This window comes from Theobroma cacao, chromosome 4, assembly GCF_000208745.1.
Source record: "Theobroma cacao cultivar B97-61/B2 chromosome 4, Criollo_cocoa_genome_V2, whole genome shotgun sequence".
NCBI classification, from domain to species: domain Eukaryota; kingdom Viridiplantae; phylum Streptophyta; class Magnoliopsida; order Malvales; family Malvaceae; genus Theobroma; species Theobroma cacao.
The window spans coordinates 832151-859737 of record NC_030853.1 but is presented as its reverse complement, the minus strand read 5'-3'; the positions used below and the strand labels follow the sequence as shown (position 1 = coordinate 859737).

At 34.1% G+C, this 27587-nt stretch overlaps 5 protein-coding genes across 5 annotated transcripts; 2 read left to right on the top strand and 3 right to left on the bottom strand.

The window, feature by feature from the left end:
* LOC18600803 (putative cysteine-rich receptor-like protein kinase 43) lies at nt 1821–4885 on the bottom strand. Its single transcript, XM_007031477.2, has 8 exons — nt 4475–4885; nt 3733–4051; nt 3533–3658; nt 3277–3413; nt 2989–3199; nt 2647–2890; nt 2253–2403; nt 1821–2141 (listed from the first exon to the last, which is right to left on the bottom strand). Exons 1-8 carry the CDS (start codon nt 4883–4885, stop codon nt 1830–1832), a joined length of 1911 nt encoding a protein of 636 aa, XP_007031539.2. The 3' UTR covers nt 1821–1829.
* LOC18600802 (polyribonucleotide nucleotidyltransferase 2, mitochondrial) lies at nt 5068–14048 on the bottom strand. Its single transcript, XM_018120350.1, has 16 exons — nt 13689–14048; nt 12883–13038; nt 12628–12798; nt 11541–11666; nt 11297–11458; nt 11044–11163; nt 10485–10622; nt 10229–10391; nt 9990–10115; nt 9679–9809; nt 9269–9488; nt 9091–9174; nt 8541–8620; nt 7950–8093; nt 6809–7495; nt 5068–5798 (listed from the first exon to the last, which is right to left on the bottom strand). The coding sequence occupies exons 1-16, from the start codon at nt 14010–14012 to the stop codon at nt 5694–5696; spliced, it is 2937 nt and encodes a 978-aa protein (XP_017975839.1). The 5' UTR covers nt 14013–14048; the 3' UTR covers nt 5068–5693.
* On the top strand, nt 16059–20876 carry LOC18600801 (isocitrate dehydrogenase [NADP], chloroplastic/mitochondrial). The gene is made up of 15 exons (XM_018118647.1): nt 16059–16390; nt 16522–16565; nt 16689–16798; nt 17581–17618; nt 17785–17862; nt 18176–18229; nt 18308–18409; nt 18509–18597; nt 18786–18889; nt 19023–19091; nt 19167–19282; nt 19449–19483; nt 19580–19722; nt 20063–20185; nt 20404–20876. Exons 1-15 carry the CDS (start codon nt 16108–16110, stop codon nt 20498–20500), a joined length of 1485 nt encoding a protein of 494 aa, XP_017974136.1. The 5' UTR covers nt 16059–16107; the 3' UTR covers nt 20501–20876.
* On the top strand, nt 21410–23345 carry LOC18600800 (glutaredoxin). Its single transcript, XM_007031470.2, has 4 exons — nt 21410–21535; nt 21630–21718; nt 22845–22943; nt 23025–23345. The coding sequence occupies exons 1-4, from the start codon at nt 21480–21482 to the stop codon at nt 23102–23104; spliced, it is 324 nt and encodes a 107-aa protein (XP_007031532.1). The 5' UTR covers nt 21410–21479; the 3' UTR covers nt 23105–23345.
* Nucleotides 23615–27062, bottom strand: LOC18600799. The gene is made up of 9 exons (XM_007031469.2): nt 26839–27062; nt 25971–26309; nt 25637–25670; nt 25228–25455; nt 24770–24859; nt 24314–24379; nt 24128–24219; nt 23984–24031; nt 23615–23869 (listed from the first exon to the last, which is right to left on the bottom strand). The coding sequence occupies exons 2-9, from the start codon at nt 26306–26308 to the stop codon at nt 23752–23754; spliced, it is 1014 nt and encodes a 337-aa protein (XP_007031531.2). The 5' UTR covers nt 26309; nt 26839–27062; the 3' UTR covers nt 23615–23751.

Here is a 27587-nt window from a genome sequence, read left to right as displayed (position 1 = left end):
CATGATGTAACGAATGCAGCTTCACATCTGGGTCTGTTCGATTTATTCCTTACTAATAAATCAACGCCTCGCATTTCATCGAGGAAAATTGGGGTTTTTCTTTTGTTTTTTTAATAGAATTCCTTTTGGTCTTCTTTTTATTTTCACGAAAATAAAAATAAAAATAAAAATTTTAATCTATTTTATACTAAAAGTTAATTTTTTATAATATATAAAAGGTGTAAAAATCATAAAAAATAAATTTGTGATATAAAAAAGTAAAAATATTAGAGGTCTAAAAATTAAATCCAAAAGGTAAGGTTTTTGTTATTTTTCAGATACTTTAATCCAAATCTTATTATTTGGTAGGATATCCGAAACCAATAAATATTTAATTTTTTTTTGAATTGATTTTCGAACTTGTATTTGAATATCCTATACATTATTCCTCAAATATCATATTAAAATAAATTTAAATGAATCTTTTAAATATATTATTAATAAAAACCAAATTCATAAATTAATGTTAATTCACAAAAAATAAATTAAAATTTAAAATTATATTTAAAACAATTAATAAATTTTAATAAGTATTATATGAATAATATTAAATTTAGAAATAAATATATATAATTAAAACTTTAATATTAAAAATCATTATTTATAATCGTATTTAAATACTAGGTACCTTAACACTTACTACTCCAGTCTTATCCAAATCTGCTTACAAAATATCTTAATCTTACCTAATTTGAGTCTGATTTGTTCAACCGCCTCGGCAAGTGGTCTGTCCATTTTCTTTCCTGCAGAAAAAAGAAATTAAATACTCAAAGCAGCACGTGGTAGCAAAGGGTCTTCGTCTACACCAAAATCAAAGCACCCCACCCCCGTTGTTTGTTTCTTACTCCATTTTCCAGTTTTGACTTTTGACTGTCCAAAGGTCACAATTAATTATCACCTTCTCTGATCTTTTATTCTTTGAAAATTCAGTAATATTACTTCTACTTGTCATTATTTCCTCTTCTAGAACCTCAATTAACATTCATTCAACTTGGGATATATATATATATATATATATAATTATGTTTTTAAATTCATTAACTTCATGTAATATTTAAAAAAACTCAAGAGCTGTTCAAAAAGTTTTAAATAAAATTTTATTTTTTATTATATTTAATCAAATTTTTATATTTTTATTTTGAGTTAAATAAATTTTTATAATTAATGATTTATGAATTATTATTAATCAAAATATCGCATGTCATTCTATATCACGTATTGTCGTGTTGTGCTGACATGTCATGTGAATGATTATGTGACATATTAATATGACATAATGACATAGTCATGTGATATTTTGATTAATAATATTTAAATAATTGTTAATCATAAAAGTCTATTTTACTTAAAATAAAAAATACACGAACTTAATTGAACGTAATAGAAAAATAAAGGTTTATTTAAATTTTTTTAAATAATTTAAAGTTTTTTTAAAGTATTTTATGCTGATTTTATTTTTTGATATGATTAGTGAATTTTCAAGAAATAATATCATAATGGTAATGCTCTACATGTGATATGTATGACATTGTAGATGATGTTGGAGTAGTTGTTTTATATATTAATATGTTTTCTATTTTCAAGATCATATTCAATGTAGAAGAAAAAAATGGAATAAGAATCATTATTAGTAGATCACCTATGAATCTACTTTTTGGTGGCAATGAGAATCAAGAACAGCGGCTGTTATGAAAGCAAAGCAGCTGAACCACATTCATATGCTGAAAGTTGTGTGTGACATCCTAAAAGCAACAGAAGAAATGGGACAAAAAGAAGAAAGAGAGATTCAATTAGAGGCATTGATAATTACAATCCTGAGGTCTATGTAGATTGAACATTTGAGATTTTCCTGGAATAAAGCCAAATGAAGATGATAATTCTACACACTCATCCAAAAATGGAGGTTTTGTTGGTGCAGGCAACTCCATGTCTTTATGTCTCAGCATTTGAAGTACTTTAGTCATGCTGGGACGCAGAGCCGGTTTCGCCTGAGTACAGAGCAAACCAATTTGGATGTCTCTCTTTGTTTCTTCAACATCTTCAATCTCCAAGCTCTCATCTATGATTTCTGATGCTGTGTTGGATTGGAAGTGCTTCCATGCCTGGTAAAAAGGTGAGAACAGGGAAAGGTTGTTAATAAAAGTTAAGGAGTACATATATATATCAGTAAACAGATTGGATAAATTTGTAAGCAAAGTTTGTGGGGTTTTTACATCAGTCACCAAAGTTTCGAAATAGTTATCTGATTCTAGTGTTGTGTTCTTCACTCCACTGATTATTTCAAGCACCAGAACCCCAAAGCTGTAAACATCTACTTTTTCTGTTAGTCTTCCCTTGGCAATGTATTCTGGAGCCATATACCCACTACAAAGGCAAAGAAACCACAGAAAAGGTTTATGAATTCATCTAAATACTGCGCATTAACAGCCTTGATGTCTAAATTATGAGAGAATGTACATATTATGTGGAAGAATGACGTGTACCCTCTAGACAAAGATTCAATAAGCTCACTTTGTATATATGGAAAAGACATGAGTAGTTCTAAATATACTAGTAGTTGCCAACAGGTTACTAGAGCTGAAACAAGATTCTGTATCAAGTACTTACAATGTACCGGCGACAGGATTGTTGACAAGGGAACTCTTGTCACACTCACGGGAAGAAAACCTTGCCAGGCCAAAATCAGCAATTTTGGGTCTGTATTTCAAGTCTAGTAAGATGTTACTCGCTTTGATGTCCCGATGAATGATCCGGACTCTGCAGCCTTTGTGCAGGTATTCCAAACCTTCAGCTGTTCCTATGATTATCCTATGCCTTATTCCCCAGGCTAGCTCTTTCTTCCTCTCCGGATCTTTCTTCCAGGGGGCATCAAAACAGTTATCAGATTGTTTTAGTACTTCCAATGAATTCTTTCTAGCTTGTACTAGTATTTAGATGCCGATAACTTACCAAATAAGATGGTGTCAAGGCTTTTGTTAGCAAGGTATTCATAGACAAGGAAATTCTCTACTGTGGTGAAGCAGCCACCTAGGAAACGAACCAGGTTCTTATGTTGAGCTTTACTGATAACATCCACTTCATTGTATATCTCCTCTCTTCGGCTCTTGCCATTTACATACAAACGTTTTATTGCAATTTCTCTTCCATCTTGTAAGGTTCCCTACACAGATTTTCAGATATTATAGAGAAGAACAGGAACATCTAAATACTTCATAAGATAAAAGTGTTGGTATATACCCTAAATACTTCACCATATCCTCCAGAACCAAGCTTGTTAGATGCATCGAAGCAATCAGTTGCTTTCTCCAAAGTCGAAAACTTGAACTGCAAGAACTGCATGGCCTGGTCCATTGCTGCCAAGTCCAGTTCTTTTCCTGTGTAAGTAACATACAAAACCAAATATAAGAGACCAATCTCTGGCAAAAGAATAGAGACGAGAAGAATTAAAGGAGAGAGAAGGTTCATGATTTCTTTTAAGCTTTTCTAACACTACCTTTCCGTTTGCGTCCAGAGTTCTTCGTTATGTAAGCCAATTTTCCCAGACACAACCCAATGGCAATGGCCAATAAGCCAATGGCGACCGCGAAGATGATGTAAAATATGAATGATACTATTGCATCTACAAAAGAGAAATGAAGCTAATTACATTACTATTTAAGCAAATAGAATGAACCAGGGTCATTGGAAACTAACATCGGGTTGAACCAGCATCAGGGTCATTGGCAAATTTGTAAGTGGAGTAACGTAAAAAGCAGCCAGCGTTGAGGGCACGTCCCTCCTCCGATGGCAAGCAATGGAAGGCAGAATTGACAGCATCTATCAAGCAAGCAGAACACATATCCTTGTCCAAGGTTCTCCAGCATTGAGCCATGCCATGAACTGTGGTTCCATTTTTTGTCTCATGAGCCAATCCAAAACCTCTGTTGTTTGGAGCCTTGTAGACAATCTTTTGGAGTACATTTCTTAACAGTTTTGGGAATCCTTCCTTGGTGTCAACATCATCGCTGCATCTCTACCTCCATTCAACCCCCAAAGAGGAGAAATTCAATAACTTGTTAAATGAAAGAAACTATCATAAGGCTCATGAGGCTTAAAAAAGACCCAAAAGAATTGGAGCGGTAGAGAAAGCAAAAGTTTGTATGGAAGCAATAAGGAATTGGTAAAAGACAATGGCACAGAAACAGATAATGCAGTTAAAAAACATATATGAAATGAGAAATGATGCAGGGTTGGGAATGGGTTATGACTTGTATTGAAGGATCCATGAATCTCATCTCTTGCAATGCTCATCTTAAAATCCATTTTTCCATACATATTATAGCAACTTTCTGCAATAAATCAATGAATGCCAGGAAGGGCAAAGAGACAATTTTCCATCCTTTTTCTTTTGTCACAAGTCTACAAGGAATGAGAAGAAATTACAAATGCAACTCACCTTCATATCACCCTCTGTAATGATTTCCCGATAGAAACTATAATTGCTAGCCCTGATAAAGCATCCGTCGAGATAAACACGGCCACCGGTGGCAGGAAGACAACCAGGCAAAAGATTACCGATCTTTGAAAAGCATTGTGCACATTCAAAGTTAGAAAGATCATCCATGCACTGAGATAAGACATATAATTTGTCAGGCGGCTTGCCTGCTTCAGTAAATGCAAACTTGTTACGATACATCTCATATCCCATGTTTTCCAGGATAACTGCATAGAGCTTCCGGTACTTGTCCACGTTCTGCACAGAAGTTGTCTCACATGAATGTGCAACAATTTCAAGTCTAGGGTCTGCATGAGATGAACGGATCCAAAAGGCAATGAGGAGGATCAAAATGAAAAGACAAGCTGCCATGACAGAGAAGGGAGGTCGGGAATTTGGATCAATTAAGAAATTTTAATCTTTAGTTTTGTGTTTTTGATTCTGTTTTTCATGTGTTTTTGGTTATATTTAGGCCTATATTTTGTTACGTTTATATTTAGTAATTGTGAAAATTTTTGGTACTTGAAAGAGGAGGCCAACCCAAACAGCTACAATACTTCCAAATGTCAGTGGTATATATTCTAATTGTACAAATGGAAAAATCAATTACATTGGAGACTTCAAGTTACAACCATTGCTATACTTGATATATAATATCATATATTATCAATCAAGGATTCTATTCTATTGCAGAATCAATGAACCTAAACTGGTTAAGAGCAAGGTCAGTAGAAAATTTACAGCAGCTAGTTCCTCCCTATTTCTTCAAATACCGGGATTTATTATCGATAAATGGAATGTTCGAATTTACAAAATACAGTAAGAAACTAAGAGGCCATCCAACTATCAAAATCTCTGAGGTTAAAGAAAGGTATGATTGTTTGTCCAGTGGCAAAAGTTAAGCCTTGCTTGAACAGCTAGCTTGCCATTAGGTGTCAGCGTTCTCGACATTTCCATAGATTAGGCAGGTTGCAAAAGCTTCCTCGAACAATTGCAGATAAATTTATATCTTTGAATCAGATTATAAAGATGCACCTGCCTTCTCCGTGCAACCTTGTTCACCAAAAAACTGTGTCAAGAATTCGACAATGCTCAGTCACTGGAACAAGAATATCATTCAACCACAATCCGCAAGGCCATCTACTTGACATTATTCTCAGAATGGACTGTCAATGTGCTATCATTCCTCATCCACCAAAGACATGACAGGGATACCTTTAGATGTAAAACTTGAACATTGGACTGGCAACTCATCACCTACATTGAAGTCCTTCTCACCATTGGGCTGCATCTCAATCAAATTAAGATAGTGAGATTTTGTAAGTTTTATTGGAATAAAAAGATTAAGGGCCATCAAAATCAAAGTTAATTTGGTTCAAGCATAACTCCATCAAAATGCATTATTGAAGATGAATGGGTAAATAACTAGATATATTAACTTAGAAATGCATCAAAAAAGAAAAATAAATGGAAATTGTAAATAACACAGATGTGCAAAATTTGAAATGATGGGCAGGATACATATAAAACACAAAGAACTTTCTCAAACAGAGTGCAAGACAAATAAATAAATTCACATGCATGCCTATTGAACTCAAATATCCGTCCCAATCAGAATTTTGTAGAGATGGACTTGGACATTAGAAACAAGACTCAAATTAGTCAAACAATTATTAAAAATAAATAAAAAGGAGAGAGAGAAAGAAAAAAGGTCAAAGGGGAATGAAAAAGATCAATGAATTCAACTAGTAGGCAGTTTCCATAGTGAATTTCAATTAATAGGGAGAGAGGGGGAGTGATGAGGAAATGAAGAACACAATGATCTATAGCAAGGAACACCTTCTTCAGGCTGGGCGAGTATTGATGTGTCAAAGGTAAATGCCACAGAAAACTTTACCTATTTTAGTGCGGCAACCATGTTTTTCCATAAAAGTGTGTTTATAGGGGAAAATAGAGAAGGAATAAAGGCAGTGCCAAAAATTCCTTTTCTTTTAGTATTTGAAAATAAACTGTAATGACTGTTATCTCTGGACCTATAGCAGGCTAGATAGTCTTGTCAAAGTCAACTAAATAAAAAAGAAGCTGTAAATAATTAGCCAATGAGTTAACAAAGCACCTATAAAGAAAATATAAGGCTCTTAAAACATTGGCACTTGAATACAGATGATAAGAATAATTTGTAGCATGTAAAGAAATTTTAATAAAAGGTCATCCTAGTGAGAAGGGTGGTAGCATGGACAGAGACAAACCCTTTTAGTGAAAAAGCACTAGCAGTGTCAGACAAAGGATACATACCTCAAACCTATACATGCCACGAATTCCACCACCCAAATCAAGAACCAAACCACGTGCACGAATTTGATAAACCTTGGCAGTAACCTTAGTTCCTAACTTTAGCTTTTGAGGTGTCATAGGAGTCTTATCATCAGTTTCCTTGTCCTTCTGATTACTCAGATTATTCTCACCTTCATCTTCACTAATAAATTCTTTCTCCCTTCCCATTAGAGACAAGGAATTTGACAACAGACTGCTGAGTGTTGAATCAGGCTTGTTATTGGAAGGTTGGACTGTTTTCAGCTTATTATTCCTTTTCAAAATGCCCATTCGTTTAGGTGCACTTTTGGCAGTCTTACTCAAACCAGCAGATTTTTCTTCCTCATCACACTCAGCAGCACTTCGAATTACTACAGCTGGTGCTGAAGAGGCAAAAGGATTTGCTTCAGCATCCTCATTTTTTCTCAGAGGCAACTCCTCTACAGTAGATGTCTGCTGTTCTCCATTAGACACATTCTCAAGTGATACCCAAACGTTAGGTGCTTCTTTACTAACAGGAGCAGATCCTTCAACTGCAATTTTTGTCTTAGATCCAGGCTGAGGTAAAGTTGCTTTACGAGATAATTTGATATTACCACGAACATCTTGCCCTATGCACATCAAAGAAATTTGCTGGCCGACAGACACCACGTCTGAAACCCGAGACACCTGATGAAAGGATGAATACAAGTTTTCTGAGGCTATAGTTATTTACATAAAAGCTTTGTGAAACAAACAGTTCATATGAAACACCCCTAAACCCTACACAGAACAATAGTTATTAATTATTAATATAATCTGGTTTTTTGTTCCTGAAGCATTATCATATGTTTCTGAAAATTTTCATGATCTTGGCTGATCAGAACAATATATCAGACACATGCATATTGGGAATTCTTATTAAGTATTAAATAGCAAACCAATTTAAGAAGAAAACAAAATGCAACAGTTTGCCAAATCTTTGAATTGGACAAAATGCTAAGACTCTGAGCAAACTTGTACATGACCCAAAAGAAGAAAAAGAAGAAAAAGAAAAAAATGCAGCCATTCAGAAAAAGAAAGTGATAGATAAAATCAACAGGACTGCTCTACTCCAAGCTACCACGACTGTTTTATCACCTACCGGTTCATGTGACAACTCAGAAATGTGTAGCAGGCCTTGCTGTCCACCATTGAACTCCACAAAGGCACCATATTCTTTGACTGATGTCACAATGCCTTTATAGATTCCTCCAACTTCAATTTCACGGCCAACTATGAAATCAACCTATAGCACAAAAAAAGGATAACTTAAGGCACTTAAATAGGATAAAGCATAATGAACAGGCATGCTCATGCTCTTAAATAAACTAGCAGCAACATGAACAAGATGGACAAAATTAATGCCACACATGCATGGAAAGAGACTGCAAAATTCTATCCACAAGGTTTATTTTAGTGGTAAAATGAGAGAGAAATGATTCAAGCAGCACATACTAGAGGGTTCAAGGCATTTAAATTTGAAAACAAATACCAATTCCCCAGAAATTAGTTACTTTCGTTAGTCAAAGAAATAACCAGTAATACAGTACATTAAATTTGCAAAATAGCGTCAATGACTTTTAGAATTGAAGGAGGAAATAATGACAATGAATAAGTATCAAACTTTTGCATAGATCTACAACAAACTAGAGTAATATCAGATGTCAATCAAGATAAGGAATGCTGTGAATACCTTATCTTGCACTTTCTCCATCACAGCCTGATTCTTAGCAACTATAGTAATTGTTCCATCGCCTACAGAGATCCGTGCCCCTGAATTTTGAAAAGCATTAACATGGTTATTGAATGAATGATGGCAGGGAAATGCACATATACAACTATAAGTTGCAGCAACAAGAAGTTAATTGGTAAAGTATGCACAAACAACACATGTCCATGAATCATCCATGATTGGAAAGATATACTAATTCTGCAGCAACATGAAAACACAGATAGTTTCATGGCTGCCAAACTGATGCTTGAGTCTAACAAAGAAAAAATCATCTTCATATCCAATATGAAGTGTGAAAATCCATATTGTCAATGACTAGTAATTACAAAGGAAACTGTTGCCACGATATATGAAAAAGAACCCATGTTAATCCCTTAAAAAAGCTTTGTGAATTATGAAAAATGTTTATAACATTATTTCAGTAAGAATACCATCATAAGGGAAATGATCGAAATGACAATCCAATTACCTCCCCAACCAAGGTAAAATGTTTTTCATGTTCAACACCCACCTGTTTCCTCTTCAATTTTTCTTTTAACAGAACCTAGAGGCCCAATGAATTTCCGAATAGCATCATTGGTGAACTTCAGGGTAACTGCATCAGAGAGCATATATTTTCAGTTAAAGCAGAAAATCAATTGTCGCTGAGTATCTGAACTAGTTAAGTGAAAATATATAAGGATTTAAACCTAGTCGAGGAGAATTTCTATCATCTTGAGTTCGAGGTGCACTAATCTCTCGCTCCATGTGATCAAGGATTTGAAGGCGACCTTTACGGGCAGGCTCTAAACAGTCACATATTATATCTAACGGAATTCCAGCAGGTTTTATATCCAATTGAATTGCTGTAACTCCATTCCTTGTTCCAGCAATCTTGAAGTCCATGTCTCCCAGATGATCTTCCAGACCCTAGAGAGATCACTATTTTAATAAACTCTAACAACCAACTTCATAATATTGACGTCACATACTAATTTTGAAATAATGAGAAGTGTTGGTTTCTAACATCTGTTCAAGGTTTTAGTATTCAACAAAATAAAAGTGACCAAAAGATTGTTGCATAAGCAATAATTTAGAATAGGTCAAGTGAAAATCTCACCAAAATATCAGTTAATATACGATGGTCCCTAATTTCACCAGTTGCAGGGTCAACATCAGTAACAAGACCCACTGAAACACCTGCAACATGTTCTCGTAATGGAATGCCAGCATCCATCAACGCCAAACTGCCTGAATGAGGAAAATGCCATCATGCTAAAACATGATTAGTGTTATAGTTTAGAGGAAGTAAATTTTACTTATCTATCCACACATGTAACTGTCAACCTGAGCATATAAAGAAGATACAATTCAGATGAAACATTAATCTACAAATGAATGAGAGGACCTACTGCAGGTTGAAAAGGATACCTCCACAAACAGTTGCCATTGACGTTGAACCATCTGAAGCCATGACTTCGGAATTGATGCGAACGGTATATGGGAAACAATCTTCAGGAGGTAACACAGCAAGAAGAGCTTTCTCCGCAAGAGTTCCTATGGAAAAGGTAAGAAAAGAAACAAGCACAAACCTTAGTTATCTAAATGAGAAGAACTCTTTTACATGCATGCACAAAAACATGTTATAAAGATAAAGGAAATTGATTTACCATGCCCTACTTCACGTCTGTTCAGGCCTGCTCGTTTACCGATTTCATTGATACAAAATGGTGGAAAACTATAGTGAAGCATGAAGCGCTTTGTTGGGGGACCAACCAAGGAGTCCAAGCGTTGTGCATCCTGAGGTGCTCCAAGTGTGACAGTACACAGAACCTGAAGGAAAACATCAACTATAAACTCTCTGTCAAAAGAAAGGTAAAATTGAAACATATTATATGTAGAGACATTCGGAGATGTATTTTTAACCTGAGTATCTCCACGGTTAAAAAGAGCAGATCCATGCAATATAGGCAAATGGCCAGCTTCACAGTATATTGGCCTAACTTCATCAAGATGTCTCCCATCAACTCTAGATCCTTCAGAAATAATCTTTTTGCGAACAACCTGATATTTTTTTAATCAACTTGAGCAATGTCAATTTCAAGAAGTTTAAGAACAAGGATAGGCAAAAATGTAAGGGTGAAGTAACAAAATCATCTGATTTGCAATCCCCTGGCAGCAGTTTTTTGAGGTGTTAACCTTAATTTCCCATCTGTTCCTTGTCAGAAACTTATAGGTTGCTCAAGATCACAGCGAATGCCTTAGTTATACTTTATTATGTGATCCAATCTTTTGTTAAAGCCAAAAAAAAAAAAACATTGTACAGCTTTGTCCAAATCAAGCTTAAAGGAGAAAAATAAAAGGAAAAAAAATTTAAAATAATTTGGAGAATAAAAGAAAAAAGACGAATTTAAAACAGTCATGAAAATGTATGATATAAATCAACCAAACAGATTTCCTTACACTTTCCCAAGGCACAGCTCACCTCTTTCCTGACCGTGTCTACAACCTTTGGCAGAACTTTTAAGCTTTCTTCATCACATTCTTCTTCAAGTGCGTTTTTTACATCTTGTGCTATCTTCTCTAGAGCCTCTCCACGTTCAAACTATATTATTCAAAATTTCCAAAGCATGAAACTCAAGAATACATAAAAAGAGGTAATTCTAGTGTATCTGTACATATAAATACACATAGCATATCTAGAGTGAAAGAATAGAATAAAGAAGAAATGTATTCACCTTGCCATAGGAAGGATCAGTAAAAATAGCTTCTATTGGTTCTTCTGCCAGGTTTCTGACTTTTTCAAAAGTTTGTTCTGAGACCATAGACAATTTGTATTCCTTCTTTTGTTTGCCAGCTCTCGCAGCCAGTCTGATTTGAGGTTCAAGATATTTAACAGCCTGAATCAATAAACCCATCTTAATGGCCTCTTCCTTTAATTGACAGACACAATGAAAACTTGTTAGAAGTCTTGTGACTCACTTCTGGATGAGCCAGTCTTAAACCAGCTTCTAAATCTTTTTCGGAGATTTCACGAGCTTGAACATCTATCATCAAGGTTTTGTCCCTTGTACAGGCATATACCAAGTTGAGATCACTTAAACTAAGCTGCATTACCAAATAAGCACTGATCAGAGGATAAGGAAAATTCACATAGCAAGGTCATTGTCTGCAGATCTGCACAGGTTTACAAAGCTTAAAAGCAACTTCAACATAGGTAGACAAACTCATTAACAACCATTCTTGCTCAAAAAACAACAATTAACGTTGTGAGTTTGAGGCATTAACATTATAGCAAGGGACCAGAGCAGAACCCAATAAATGATAACAAACTAGGAAAGAAATAAAACCATTCTTCAGCAAACTCAGACAAGGAAAGGAAAGAAAATATCAGGGAACATCACACTAAATCATCTTGAGGGTAAACTTAAGAAAAAGTAATCCAGATTCCAGGAGGGGGGAGATTGACACTGCATAAAAACATTGAGAGCAGTCTTGATCCCTCAAGAAGGGTTGCATTCCAAGTATTCTTACAACCCTTAATCAGTACCTTGAAAGCACTATCTTACCAAACACCAAATACCATAATAGCATATCTGACAGTCCTCCAGAATCTAAGAAAAAAATAGCAGTATGTGTAAACCTGAATGGATAAACAAACTACTATTACACAATTGTGTAACCACAGGCCACTGTAGGATCAGCTTTATTCCCCCCCTACAATACCTCTTTTTATCTACCCAACATTCCAATAAGCGCTTTAGTCATTTTCCATTACTGACAAATGTTTTTCAACCTGATGATCTTCTTTCCAGGGAGATAACACACTGAATTAACAATTACATAACTAAACATTCCATACATATGCAAGAACTCTGAAATGAGATACCTTTATGGTGAGTGTCTAATAACTAACTTCTAATTATTTTGACTAACTTATTACCATATATAGGAAATGATGAGTAACTTGGCAATTACAATGAGCCAAACTCTGCACTTGCTACCTGTAATAATGATAGAAGTGATACCTAAATCGATATCCAGAACTAATAAAAGCTCTTGTTAATACCTCATCCATAGTTGGATTAACAATAAACTGCCCACAAATTCTCCCAATTCGCACAACTCCAATGGGTCCACCCCATGGAATATCTGATAACATAAGAGCAGCAGATGTCGCATTAGCTGCCATCACATCTGGATCTTGTTTTCCATCAGAAGAAAGAACACTTGCCATTACCTATTAAATCAGACAAGATCAATCAAATGAAATTCTGAAATACATATACATGCACACATTTGAATCTGAGAAGTAACATCAGACCTGGATCTCATGGTAAAAACCAGCAGGAAAAAGAGGCCGTATGGGCCTATCAATGAGGCGACCACACAAAAGTTCACGTTCTTTTGGAGCACCCTCCCTCCGCATGAATGTATTTGGAATGACACCTTGAGCAAATTGCTTCTCTTGATAATCAACCTTATAAGAAGGAAAACCCATTAAGACCACATAGTAATAAATCTAACATACAAACAAGAGGTGTCTATCATCCAAGAAAATGAATCTACCAACAAAATCCAAATGAAAACCAATAGAGACTTAATAAAGTCCATTTTGTCGTTATTTTGCTTCTTCTTTTTGCTTCAAAATCAAAAGGTAAAAAGTGTGTCTAGTTACAAATGCAGAAAATATTTTAAAGAACTAAAAATGAATTTTTCTAAATAGAGAAATGCATGGTTTTACATTTATACGACAATTGTGTTAATTTGGAGTCACATTCTAGTCATTTGTTCATCATGATTTTACTTTCTAATGTTTACTCTACTTTATATGACAACTTTTAACGAAGCAAAAAGCAAAAATTAAGAATAGCAACCAACGGCAATCTTAGAAAGCCAGCATTCATAACCTTTTAAAAGCCTCAAATTATTCTTACTCTCGTCCCATCATTCGAAGCATTCTTCACCAATAAATATACTAACTAATTAAGCAACCTTGAAATCTTGATATTGGAATAAATATACTGTTATAACAATGAGCCAACATTACATTTCGCGTCAAATGAAAGCTAAAATACATAAAATCCAAATTACCCCATATCAAAAGAGAAGATTGAGTATATAACTTACAGTGAGGGGTAAAAAATCTCGAACAGCGTCGCCTTTACCGGCGGCAATAGTGGACAAAACTTTGGTCTCTTCCATGCCCAAAACGACAGCCCCATTAGCAAAACGAGCAATTTTACCGGTTTCAAGTGAAATTACCCTGGATCCAATTTCGAACTCTTCTTTAAATGACTCAAGAAACTTGGTCCCTGCCACTGGTGGGTAAGGTGGGTCGGACTCAGACGTGGCGAAACCGAGACCGCCGCTGCAGATGGTGCGGAAACGGAGGGCTCGCCATGTTAGGAGTGGGTTGGCTTTGGCTCGAGCTTTGATAGCTAGTGAGGACATTGCCACTGGAGGAAGAAATGATGATTCTGATTTTCGTTTGGGGAAGTTTAGGGTTTAAGGGAGAGAGGGAAAGGGTTTTAGGATTTGATTTGGTGTAATGAGATGTATTTTACCATTTTGAGCACAAAATTTTTGTGCGTTATTTTTGACGGTTACCATTTTGGCCAAAAGAGAATCATTCCCCTTTCTATATTTGGTCATGGACGATAAAAGTAAAAATTTTTAAGTTTTACATTTATATTTTTTTAAGGGTGCGTTTGGACAAGGGATTTAAAAAAAAAACAATTTTATTTGAAGAGAAATTCTATAAATTTTAAAATAAAATTATTTTATTTGGAAAAATAAAAATTGAAATTGTCAAAATTCTTGAAATTTCAATGAAAAAATTTGGAAGGCTCAAATTCCTCAATTTTATATTAAGTTATCAACATTTATTATGTTTTCTTTTTATAGGTAATTTTTTTAACCCTATCCATAATTACTCATATTTAAAATATATTTTTAGACTTTTTCATATTATTAGTAATATCTATACATTTTTACGAACCTAATAACACCCGTACGGCATAGTTTTCTCATTTTTTTTATTTTTTTATCCCTAACATCACTAATTTTCTTTTATAATTCTTTTTATCTCATCAAATTCCAATTCTCAAAACTTCATTCTATAAAATACTTCTCTAAACAATACATTTATAAATGTTATCCTTTTGAGTTAATGAATTATAAAATATTCTTAAAAATTGCAAAATTCCTCATCTCCCTTGTTTTAAATTGAATATCTACTTTTGGCTTGGCACAAAAATAAAAAATAATTTTAAATTTTTTTTATAATATTGATAAACGATAATTTTAATGTCAAAATATAATAATAATAATTATAATATAGAACATTAAAAAAGTAAAATATGTAAGTGTTAGTAACAAGACATAGTTTAAACGAATTAAAAATAATAATGAATATCAAATTTGAAACAGAGAAAGTATTAGTTTATATTGTATTTAGTTTAGTAATAAGTACATGTATCTCTTAAATAAAGATTGACTCAAATTTACTTGACTTTGTTATTGTCAAATTAAGCAAAGATTGATCCCCAACTTGACTAAAGTTTGAGTTTAATTCAAATTTAAAAACTTGAATAAAATTTTAATATGTAAATGAATTATTATTATTATTTATACAATATATATTAATTATATTTAAAAAAATTTTAAATTTTAATCAGGCTTGTAAATAACTCGAACCCAATATTAAAAATAGTTAAACTATGCTCAACTATTTATTTATGTTATTTAATTTTGAATTTCACTTGATAATTAACAAGTCTAAGTTCAAATATTTAACAAATAGAATACAAGTAACTCAAAAATTATTTACATAGTAATTTTTTTGAGACATTTTAATTCGAATCTTGTTATTTGATGAAGTATTCAAACTTTATAAATACCTGATTAAATTTTTGAATTGTTATTCGAATCTATATATAAATATTTAGAATATTACTCATTAAATATTCACATCCGTTACATACTCGATTAAAATAAATTTAGATTTAATTTTTATGTATATTATTTATGAAAATTAAATTAATAAGTTAAAATTAATTTATACAAAAATTAAATTTTTAAATCATATTTATAATAATTAAAAAATTCTAATAAATATTACATTAATTATAAAAAATTTATAAATAAAAAATAATATATAAATTAAAATTTAATATTAAAAATTATTATTTATAATCGAGTTTAATCGGTGAGTATCCTAAGACTATTAACCAAACCCGTGATGAACAAGTACCCTAAATCTTAAAAAATAAAATTTATGAATATACTTAAAAATTCGTATGTCTGATTAATTGAATTTTAAGTTAATCAAGCAAGTAGTCAATTTTTTTATTCGATTAAAATACTCGTTCCATCCTAGCCGTTCGATCACAATACCCGATATTGAAATGCAGAGCCCATGATGAGGCCGCCCTTTGACATTTCTCATTCCAAACAAGCCAAAATATGTAAAGCATAAACCAACATCCAAAACGGCAAACCACTCTCTTTAAAACGAGAGCGTCATTTAAACGCACAGTAAAGGAAAATGCTAAAACTTCCTCTCCGACTCCGCGCTCTCTCGTCTCCACCTGGCTCTACCATGCTCGCTTCCTCATTTTCTTCTTCATCTTCTTCTTCGATTCTCGGTCTCAGAAACAAAAACCCTAGCTCTCTTTTCTTTTCTTCTTCTAGGCACTTCAGCAATGGAGCTCTCGGCAACCGAGTCGTTTTCTCCTCTCACTTCCCTCGCGCCGTTTCACTTCGGTGTTTCGCTTCTTCCACTGGATTCGATCGAGTTCAAGTTCAGAATCCGATCGTCGAAATGGACGGTAAAAACGGCGCCAAATGAGAACGTTTTGGAATTATATTTTCTGCTTGTTTTATTTTTATTTTTCTATTTAATTTTAGTATTGTTGAATTGCTTAATTATTGTTTCCTTTTTTGCTTTTCTGATAATTAGGTGATGAAATGACGAGGATTATTTGGAGTATGATAAAAGAAAAAGTATGGTTATCCATTTCGTGATTTGTTTTGAAAGCTTTTTTTTTTCACATTTCAAGAATTATTAATAATTTGGCCAATAAAAAGAATTGTTAATAATGTTAATACTTGTTTGTTTAATTGCAGCTTATATTTCCTTATTTGAATTTGGACGTAAAATACTTTGATTTAGGGATATTGAATCGTGATGCAACTGACGACAATGTTACCACTGAAAGTGCTGAAGCAGCTCTAAAGTAAGTAGTTCTGACATGAATAATGCTCTGTTGTTGTTGTTGTTTTTATTATTATTATTATCTTTTAGAAACTACTTGGTTTTATAGATATTTTATGCAGGATATTAGTTAGTGGATGAAACAAGAATAGGTTTATAGAATTGCATTGTTAACATACAATGAGGCCACTCAAATAGACATTATCTCATTTGTAGATATATAAATAAATTTTATTTTCCTGACAATCGATGGATGATATAAGTCTTAAACTGCTTGTGTTCTACCATATTTTAGTTGAAATGGGGTCAGCATCGGGTTTACATTATGGTGTCAAGTGAAAGGTAATAGAGAAATATAGTAAAATGTCCAGTAGCCCCGTGAAATGTGATTGTTGCTTTTTTAAGGAGGGATGGATGGCTTAAATGATTGGAGGAGCCGAGGAGGTAAAGAGGCTTGGTTGGGAAGATTTGGGCAGAAAGCCTTCGTAGTGCCAAGGCATATTTTATAGTAATACAAATGATGATGATTTTGTAGTTTCCTGGAGTTATTGGATTGAGGCTGGATGATAAAGAGCTTCGCCTATGTCGGGGTGGTTTGAGAGAGTTGTGCAGAGGGTTCTTTATTTTAGTATCTGAATGGAATATGGTGAATTTATTCAGCATCGTCTATATGTGTTAAAACTTAGCTGAAAAACTTTTGCTATAGTTGAGGAAAGCAAAGGCTTGAAGTTTCGAAGAATTTTAGGGTTTCTTTATTTCCATCTTAAAGCCTACAGTCTCAAAGAATGACCTTATTTCTTTCAGGTACAATGTTGCTATCAAATGTGCCACAATAACTCCTGGTTAGTCATTCTTGTGCTTTTTTAAGCTTTATTGGTCTTGTAGATTGATGTATTTCCAGATTATATACAGAAAGTAGCTAGATGCTTTTGCTTCTTTTTTTTTCCTTAGAAAACTCTTCAGCTTTACATAAACTAAAGTCAGGTTATGTTGATTCCATTTATGCAGATGAGGCAAGAGTCAAGGAATTTGGGCTGAAATCTATGTGGAGAAGTCCTAACGGCACTATTAGAAACATCTTAAATGGTTTGTCTTTCATTATCTCCTGTTTACTTCTCACTTCAGGGATGAGTTTTAAATGATCAGCATGAATAGACTGATTTGATTTTTCCTTTTAGTTGTTTAAATAGTATCCTAAAGTTTGAAAGTTCTGTCTTACATAAGCTGTTGTTGATGGATATGTGCTGAAACAAGATTTCAAATCATCTATATATATATATATCATGAGTTTTTAGAACAGATAAATTATGATTCTTTGCAATAGCGCTCCAACTTTTAACAAGCTGTCTTCTCCTTGTATTTGAAGTGCTTCCTGATTTAAGGGTTGCTCTGTTTGTAGGTACTGTCTTTCGTGAACCTATCCTATGCAGGAATATACCAAGAATTGTTCCTGGTAATGATTTTTTCATGCTGTAGCAATGTTACTAAAGTGTTGTTGCAAGCTGCTATGAACTTTTTCTCCCTGTTATAGGTTGGAAGAAACCCATATGTATTGGCAGGCATGCTTTTGGTGATCAGTATCGTGCCACTGATACAGTGATTACCGGACCAGGAAAGCTTAAAATGGTTTTTGGTGAGCTGATTAATCATTCTCGGCCATGGTGCCAATGTAGCTAAGCTGGAAAAATCTGATTCTAATTTTTTGCTGCATATTGTCTTCTTTCTTTCTTAGTCCCAGAAGGTGGAGACAAGCCAGTGGAGCTTGATGTGTATAATTTTAAGGGCCCTGGTGTAGCACTTGCTATGTATAATGTTGATGAGGTTTGTAAATTTTTGTTTTTTTTGTTTTTCTATATGTATATATCTACATGTTATATCTAGATATGCAGTGCATATTTAGAAATATCCACATGTATAAGTTTGAGTACACACACACACCACTTTCTAGACATGATGTGCAGCTTGTTCTTCTGATTAACTAATTTAACAAATCGTTGTGTTGTTTGTAGTCAATTCGTGCTTTTGCTGAGTCCTCTATGTCATTGGCTTTTTCAAAGAAGTGGCCTCTCTACTTGAGCACAAAAAACACTATTCTGAAGAAGTATGATGGCAGGTAATGTTTTCGTTTCTAGTTGCTTTTTCCCCCAAATGTTTTTATGTCTTGGACTGTTTCTTTGTTCAAGGTTATTCTAATTTTTGATTTGTGGAAGAAGTGCATAATGCTCATCGTAGGAAGTCTATTGCAGGTTTAAGGACATATTCCAGGAGGTGTATGAACAAAACTGGAAGGACAAGTTTGAAGAACATTCTATATGGTTGGTTTATGCCTATAGTGAAGTATGCTTTAGATTTCTGTTTAGATATTTAAATACGATTGATTCTATATCCAGGTATGAACATCGGCTTATTGATGACATGGTGGCATATGCCGTGAAAAGTGAGGGCGGATATGTTTGGGCATGCAAAAATTACGATGGAGATGTCCAGAGTGATCTACTTGCTCAAGGTGCTGTTTTAAGCTTATTCTGAAATTTAGCTGGCTATGCATAGTTTTTTTCTGATCCCCCCACCCCCCACACACAGAAGAAGAAAAAAACCCAAAAGGGATACTAATGATTTATTATATGTGTTTAATGTCCATTAAATGATTCATTCTTGTTTGCCATATGCAGGATTTGGCTCTTTGGGCCTGATGACTTCTGTCTTGGTTTGTATCAAATTACTTTATTTCCCATCTTTTTATATTGGTATCTTTGATTTGGCAATTGAATGTTGCGGATTTTTATAATCACAAATTCTGCAGTTGTCATCTGATGGGAAGACACTAGAAGCTGAGGCAGCTCATGGGACTGTAACACGACATTTCAGGCTTCATCAAAAGGGACAAGAAACCAGTACAAACAGTATTGCTTCCATATTTGCATGGACACGAGGCCTGGAGCACAGGTATTTAATTTTTCTGCTGCATCCAAGTAAAGTGGTTCAGCATCTTTTTGGGATATTATTTTTGATCAGTACTTATTCTAAATGAACTCCTTCACATGTTTCATTCTGCTTACTTTACATAGGAATTTGAAACAGAAGCAAAAAAACTGCTTTTATGCTTCATGTTTAATATGGATGATGTGCCTTTCATTGATGTATTGGAATTTATTGGTCAAAGTAGTCTATCACTGTTGGAATAAACTTTTCTGGTTTTTACTTTTACAATTTAGATTTGATTTTTTCCCCATTTTTAACACTGATGGCAGCAATTATTTCAAGTTCCATGCAATCTCTTTTGCAGGGCCAAACTAGATGAAAATGAAAGGTTGCTGGACTTTGTTCATAAGTTGGAGGCTGCTTGCATTGAGACAGTGGAGGCAGGAAAAATGACCAAGGATCTTGCCATTTTAATCCATGGACCCAAGTATGTACCATTTTCACTTGATGTATGATTTTTTATAACGTCAATGTTTCCTGTTGTGAACTTTACTCCCTCGATCTGATCTTTCATTGGGTGGTTCTTTCTTACCTCCACTACAGCTAGCTTTGTTTATACCTTCGTTAAAAAGTTTGTCTATTCACATGTTACCTAAAAATTAAGTTATGACTTTATAGTTACTGAGATAGTTCTTATTAATTCAGGGTATCAAGGGAGTCATACTTGAACACAGAAGAATTTATTGATGCTGTTGCCATAAATCTCGAGTCGAAGCTTTGGGAACCAGCCCTGTGCAAGTAGACACCTATATGAAGTTGTCATTCAGGTAATTTCCAAGGGTTAAAGAATTTTTTGGAAGAGGCCATGTACCGTGTTAGGACTCACTCGGCTGTTCTTTTGATCAAGAATGCCAAGTCGATAGCATAGCTCTATTTAAAAGCACAATAATATGATCAGGCCATTCTTAGATAACATGAGTAACGAGACTGCTTCATGAGGCGCAAAGAACATTCTGAATGTTAAAGCCATTTTTTAAATGCCAGGACTTTGGAACCACTGGATGTACATTCTTATGAAGCTGGTGTACATGACACCCATTTGAAATTGGGAATATGGGATGGTGAATGAATTGTAGTTTAAGCTGCATGACACGTCGTAGTTTTGATATCTGTTGTCATATGCCTGGAATTTTCTACTCCCACTGTCCATCTCATGTTGTTGATATTTTCTCAAAGCGAGAGCATCTGATTATTTGTGTCCATTCCATGGTCCCAATAAAATTCGCATTCCTCCATGCCATTGCCACCCTTGAAACGCCTACGCGGCCACTCCACCAACCTAAGCAACGATGCCACAAATGTGATACATCAATGAATGACTATTCTGATATATAAAAGATATTTTCATCTATTACATTAATAAAGGTCTATTACATCTAATATAAAATTTTTTTTTGTATTAAAAAATTAATGAACATGCCACTTACAGGAATGGAAGCTAAGTTTTCCCTTCTTATCATTGTCTGTTAGTGGTGGGTCCCTAACTGTAGCGGCCTGCCACTGTGTAGACGACACGAAACAACAAATACTAACTGATGTGATTGGAATCTTATCAACGGCCCACATCATTTTCATCAGGCCGACATCTGCTTTCCCACGCAATACACGCTCTGTTTCAGTGTTTCTCATTTTTCCCTCTATAAATACCACGACGCTGCTTTCTTAACACGGAAGAAAGCTTGGAAGAATATTTTAGGGCTGTGTGAATTTGAGAGAAAGAAATGGCTTTGCCGAAGGCTAAGGAGGTCGTTTCTGCCAATCCCGTCGTCGTTTTCAGGTACACATGTTGACGTAGGTGTTCTTGTACGTACACTATCATCCTTCATATACGAATTTGTAATTTTATACGTATTTTTGTTGTTGTGATGCAGCAAGTCGTACTGTCCGTACTGTGTGAACGTGAAGCAATTGCTTCAACAACTTGGAGCCTCTTTCAAGGCCATTGAACTCAACAATGAAAGTTAGTTTCCTTTTCCTTTCTTTTCTTTTTTAAGATTCTGGAATATATTTGTGATTTGAGGCTTGATATGTATATTTAATTGATTAAATTTTCTTTAGTATTGATTTGATCGGATTCTGTTTGGTATCTTGAAATTGATCTCTTAACAAAAATTAAACATCGTTTTCAAGGCTGTGTTTGCGATTAGATTATTTGGAAAAGTTCTGGCTTCTTTAGGAAACAATTATAAAACAATCAATTAAAATATAAGTAAATTAGTAAAAGATCTTATATAGTAAATACATCACAAACCAAAAAAGTATTTCGAGATTTTTTTTGTTGTTGTTAGCATTTGAGGATATAAAGCTTAATCTTAAACTTTTTGATTGACTTTTTTAAAACAATTAGATCTAATTTGGTTAACCAAACATTACTTTTTTATTTAAAATTGATTAAATTGATATTGGGGATTAAGTTAATTGAACCTGGCTGCCATTAGTGGTTGCTTTCTTAAGCTTTGCAAGAAAAGGAGCAGCTGGAAACTTATGTGGGAAGTAATGTTGAGTTTGAGACCCTTTCTTTAGTATAGGGGAATCTGTAGCAGCGTTATCAAATTCCATGGCTCTGTCCTGTTTATGAAGCCGTATGGCTGATGTTTTGAGTTGGGTTTTGGAAGATGCTATAATTCAGTGAGCCATGGTTGGTTTCTTGTGGGGTTCAATGTTTTTTGTATTAGATTTGGAAGATGCAAATATATGGTTTTTAATATAAGACAAAGGGGATGTTAGTTCATTACCTTTTGATAAAGGCTGTTAAAACTGCCAGCAAAAGTAATTGAACGTCTTTTGGTGACATTGTGAAGGTGTGAGTACATTATCTTGAATCTGATATTTGAATGTCTTAGTTCAATCCATTAGAAGCACCTGAGCACATCGAAACAGTTTGCTTCCCATGGGATGGGAGCTGTAGATGCTCTCTTGGTAAACTTCTTCTGTTGACGTGAGTTGTGGATCAGATTTGTGACTGTCATGTTGAACATTTACTTTTTTCTTTTCAAAAGAAATAGTGAGGAATATCCACGTTGGTTGTAAAAGTAGAACTCTGGAAAGGGGTCAATAACTTATGGCTTTCATCTTTGTATTTCAAGGTGATGGAAGTGAAATTCAAGCAGCTCTGGCAGAGTGGACTGGCCTGCGGACTGTGCCAAATGTTTTCATTGGTGGGAAGCACATTGGTGGCTGTGACGGTATGTGCTTTAAACTCTTGAACAATATTCTTAATACCATTTCTGCTCCTTTACTAATTACTTGGTTCTTGTATCTTGCAGTTACAACAACTCTGCATGAGGAAGGGAAGCTGATTCCTCTGCTAACTGAAGCTGGAGCTGTTGCTAAACCTTCCGGTTAGAATAGAGTTCTGCTGCCTGTTGTCGAGTCCAATACTCTAATAAATACCGAGTTTGGTTTCTTTTGATTATGTATTGTCAGCTGAATCCTCGGTTTGGCATAGGGATATCGGACTTGACTTTTAAACGTTTGCATTTTCTTTTGAGTTTTTACTAAAGCTATGGAAATTTAGAGTTTCATGTATGGTTTAAACTTGGCTGAAGTTTGTTTAGACTTTAGCATGCAAGTTTAGCAATTCTTCATGACTCAACCCTTACATGCCCTATAAGCTCTCCGTTTTGGCCCAAATTTAAAACCTAACATTGTACTTCCATCATTATCACCTTTCAATCCAAGCATTGAACCCATAATCAACAAGGAATTCAAATATATTTTCTTTTTTTTTTTTCTGTAAAAATAAGATTCATTGTAATAATATACACTGAGTGAAGGAGGATGATAGGTTTCTTCATGTTAGGTCCTCTTTGGTATGATTAAGGTGATGGCAGGAGCCTTAATGAGTCTTCCCGTGTCTTCTAGCAACCAACACAAGGCAATAATGTGAGTATAATACATCTGCTTACAATTGGTTGAATCTGTAAAACAACTTCCATGAAGCCCCAAAATTTCCCTATCCAACTTTTTGACAAAATACAAAACCGACATTCTTTATCTTAAACACCGGTAAGACTGAGGGAACCATTTTGACAACAGGTAATGCTTGGTATTTACAATCAATACAAACATGCCATAGCATGGTAGGTGCATGAATGCCAGAAGACAGTACCTGCAAAAGCATACAAAAAACAGAAATGGATGAGAACAGCAAAGAATAAGAGTTCATGTACGTTTGAACCATTCACAATTCACTTGGATATGGAACTTTTGGTAAGAGATGTACCATAATGGAGCATAAGGTGATGATAAATCAAGAAATGGATATGGCCACCTGTAACAGAGAGAATCATCACTAGTTCTTGACTAAAAATGTTATGTCAATTATATATCTGGATTCTGGAATGACAAAGCGCAAAACCAATGTTACCAAATTGAGACACAAGCATGAATGATCCATTGAAAAATGACGAAAGCACCCGTCCATATGATAAAGTAAGAAATCCGAAACCAAGGGAATTGCTGAAAGGTAGTTGAGAGATACAATTCAAGGCGATTATGATGAAAAGGAGAAGCCATATCCATAAAACAAGATGGAAAAACAACGTATATTTACCAAGCAATTCAGGGCTGCATCGCCCAGAAGTAGGATGACATTGAGTGTATGCATATTCACAGTCATCTGACATATGGAAATGTGGATTGTTCAGTTTTAATAGACCATAAGCAGTAAGATAACACAAAAGGGCATAAGAAAAGGAAATATATCTAGGACAAGTTCAAGTAGAAACATCAGCCAACAGTTTTGTCAGAAAGTATCAAGAGATAAACAGAATGAATGGATCTTCAACTGGAGACGGGAAGATATAGAGAAATGGCTATGAATTGGTCCTCAACACTGCTTCTGACATGAAGCAAGTTTGGCTGTGATTCTAAGAACTTGAACTACATGATTGTCATGGTTGCTTCTGACATGAGTTGCTTGTGATTGATTTCCTAGTATTGAACACGTTCACAGACAGCAGGAGCTCAAAAGCAGTAAACCAGATAAGCAAAGGGATAGAGAACTTACAAAATTGAAATTATAGTCTCTGATGGTAAGGAAAGGAAAAATAATGGACCAATAAATGAAGTCAGTAAGCATAACTGCTCCAGCATTCATCTGCATATGACAAATAAATTTGAGGTTTAACATCAAAGTTTAGAGGAATAAGGCTGAAAGGACTCCCAGAACATTCTTAAAATCTTTTAGTAGCATTTAATGCAATACTATAAACATGTTTTTAGATTCAAAATACTAGTATCTACACTAGAAGGTTTTGAACCATCAGATTGTTGATTTGTGTTAAATGGAAAAAGATCCCCTATGAAGTGCGAACAATGAGGTAATGTTATAAACATGAAGCAGATCCACAAGAGCAAACTGATTCTTAAATTACCACCAATTTGAATGCTACAAACTCAACCTATCCATATCAGCATGCTGCTTCTCTATAACAGAGAAATCGCTTCCCTTCGAATAGAATTTACCTGGAATATAACTTGGAAGAGATAACTAAAAAAGCCTGCAGCTTGTGAAACATTGCATTTTTCCTGGGGAATTAAGGCTTTTCTCTGTACATTTGTGTCTTTTCTGTTATTTAAAGGCATGTAGTATCCCTGCTCTGCATCTATCCTAAAATGCTGTACATTACTACAACCACAGCTGCTTATCTTTTGATGCTGGTAGCACCCTTGAAGGGAGAGTAATGTTCCAAACTGCAAAATTAAGTGGAAATCATAATCCAAACAGTCATCAGGATTCTGGTGTAGAAAAGTTCAAGTTTTCAATACATATTGTGCACAAACAGTAACATATGCTTCCATCAAAACTGGAAGCTTTTGCAGAAGCAGAAACATCTCAACAAAGGATTGGAAGAAAAAAAATCAGAAGACATACCCCAAAATAAATGGTAACCAAAGTAAAAGTCCACCTGTCCAGCACCGAAAGACATCATAACTTAAAGTTAGAATGTTTCAGAAAACACCTTTTGGAATCACTAGGAAGCTTGAACTATAAGGCAAAATACTTATGATTTTGGAAGAACAGATGATCCTAGATGGGCAAAACATTTGCTTAAAGCTCATAATCATTTTTTTAAAAAAAAAAACTACAGCAGCACACATAGATGCAATCTACTTAAAATATCATGATTCCAATATAAAGATAGAAGCAGTTTAATAAGGATTAGTAACCTAGGCCAAGACAAGTTCTGAGAAGATAGATTGCATACTGTGTATAATAGTAAAAAATGCCACCTCCATTAGTAACAACTTTGGATATAATTGTTGCCAAGGCAAGACAGAATGCAACAAATCGATAAACCAACAGCCAAGAAGGATGGATTTCTGAAAGACATGGCCTCCATACATCATCATTGTATAACTCATCACAACCTATACCTTCCTGGTTCTCCCTTCCCTCACATTTCACTTGTTTCAAACCTTCATATTTCCATATTATAAACAATGCTATAATAATTGGTGTCAAAACAATAACTGAACATAGCAAGACCCTCCAATTCAACCAGTAACTCAAGGTTGTTGAATCTGCAGTAACCAACAGCTTCATCCTGCAAAAAGCAAATCACCATTATAAATTGTAACAGCCCTTTTCTTTTCATTATTTTTTTGTTTAAAAGACATTATTTTTTTTCTATTTTCATAACTATGAATCAAATGTTTGATTCATATTTGATATTTTTTCAATTTCCTAATAAAACCAAAAAATTTAGAAAGGAAACTAATTCATATTTTTGCTAAATAACTTTACATGCAGATTCTTGAAATACATAAAATTCATTAATTACATCATAAACAGAAAAGGGTATCTAAAATTAATAAGCATTTAATCAATGAAAATCAAACTAATCCAAAAAATTCAAACTTTTGGATAATATTAATAGCAACAACTTGATACAAATAGAACCCATTATCAAGAATGAATTGAAATTAATAAATAAAAAAATTTGATTACAAATTCCAACAAGTGAAGAGAAAAATCCAAAATTTTCAATTTTCATTGCTATTGCCTCTGCTTCCCATAAACCAAATGGAAAAATCAAAAACTCAAAAAAAAAGGAAAAAAAAAGGAATACTTACAGAATACACAATGAAACAGAATTGTTCCTCTAATTTGTATAAATTTTAAGAATTGTAATTAATAGAAAAAGAAAGTTGGGGAAGAAATGAGAAACAGGGGAGTTTTCGGTTAGATTGGATATCAGGAAATGGATAATTCAATTCACTCCTTTTGGGAGCCGCGCGAAATAAATTTGCAACCATGCGACGAGGTGGCGCCATTTGGCTTAATTTGGTCATTCTAGGGCCCACATTTGGGTGTATTTAGTTTTGTTTTTAAGTATTTTTCTTTATGAAATATTATTTTATTTGGTGGAAGTCTCATATTATATTCGTGAGATTCATTTTAATTTTTTATTGATGTGGGTTTTGTAATATTAATTTATAATTTATTTAAAAGTATTAGAATTAAGAATATATTTTTAATGAAAATAATTTAATACAATTAGTATTTTTATTCATAATTGGATGAATTTTGTTAATATTTTATAATAAAAAATATAAAAAATAAAAAGCATCATTTATATTTTTTGTTAAGCCCATTTATAAAATGGGAGAAATATAAAGGCCCATGCCCACCGGACATCCCGAAAACTTGACAGGAAAGCCCATTTTGATCTGCAATAGGCTTTGGTTGGAATGGAAGTGTTGAGGGGTGGCTTGCTTTAGTTTTCTGCATTGGCTAATGACAGTGTTTGATCATTTTGATTTGTGCTTTCTGTCATCTTGGCCCTTTTTTATTATGTTGCTGATGAAGACTTGCTTTGCTT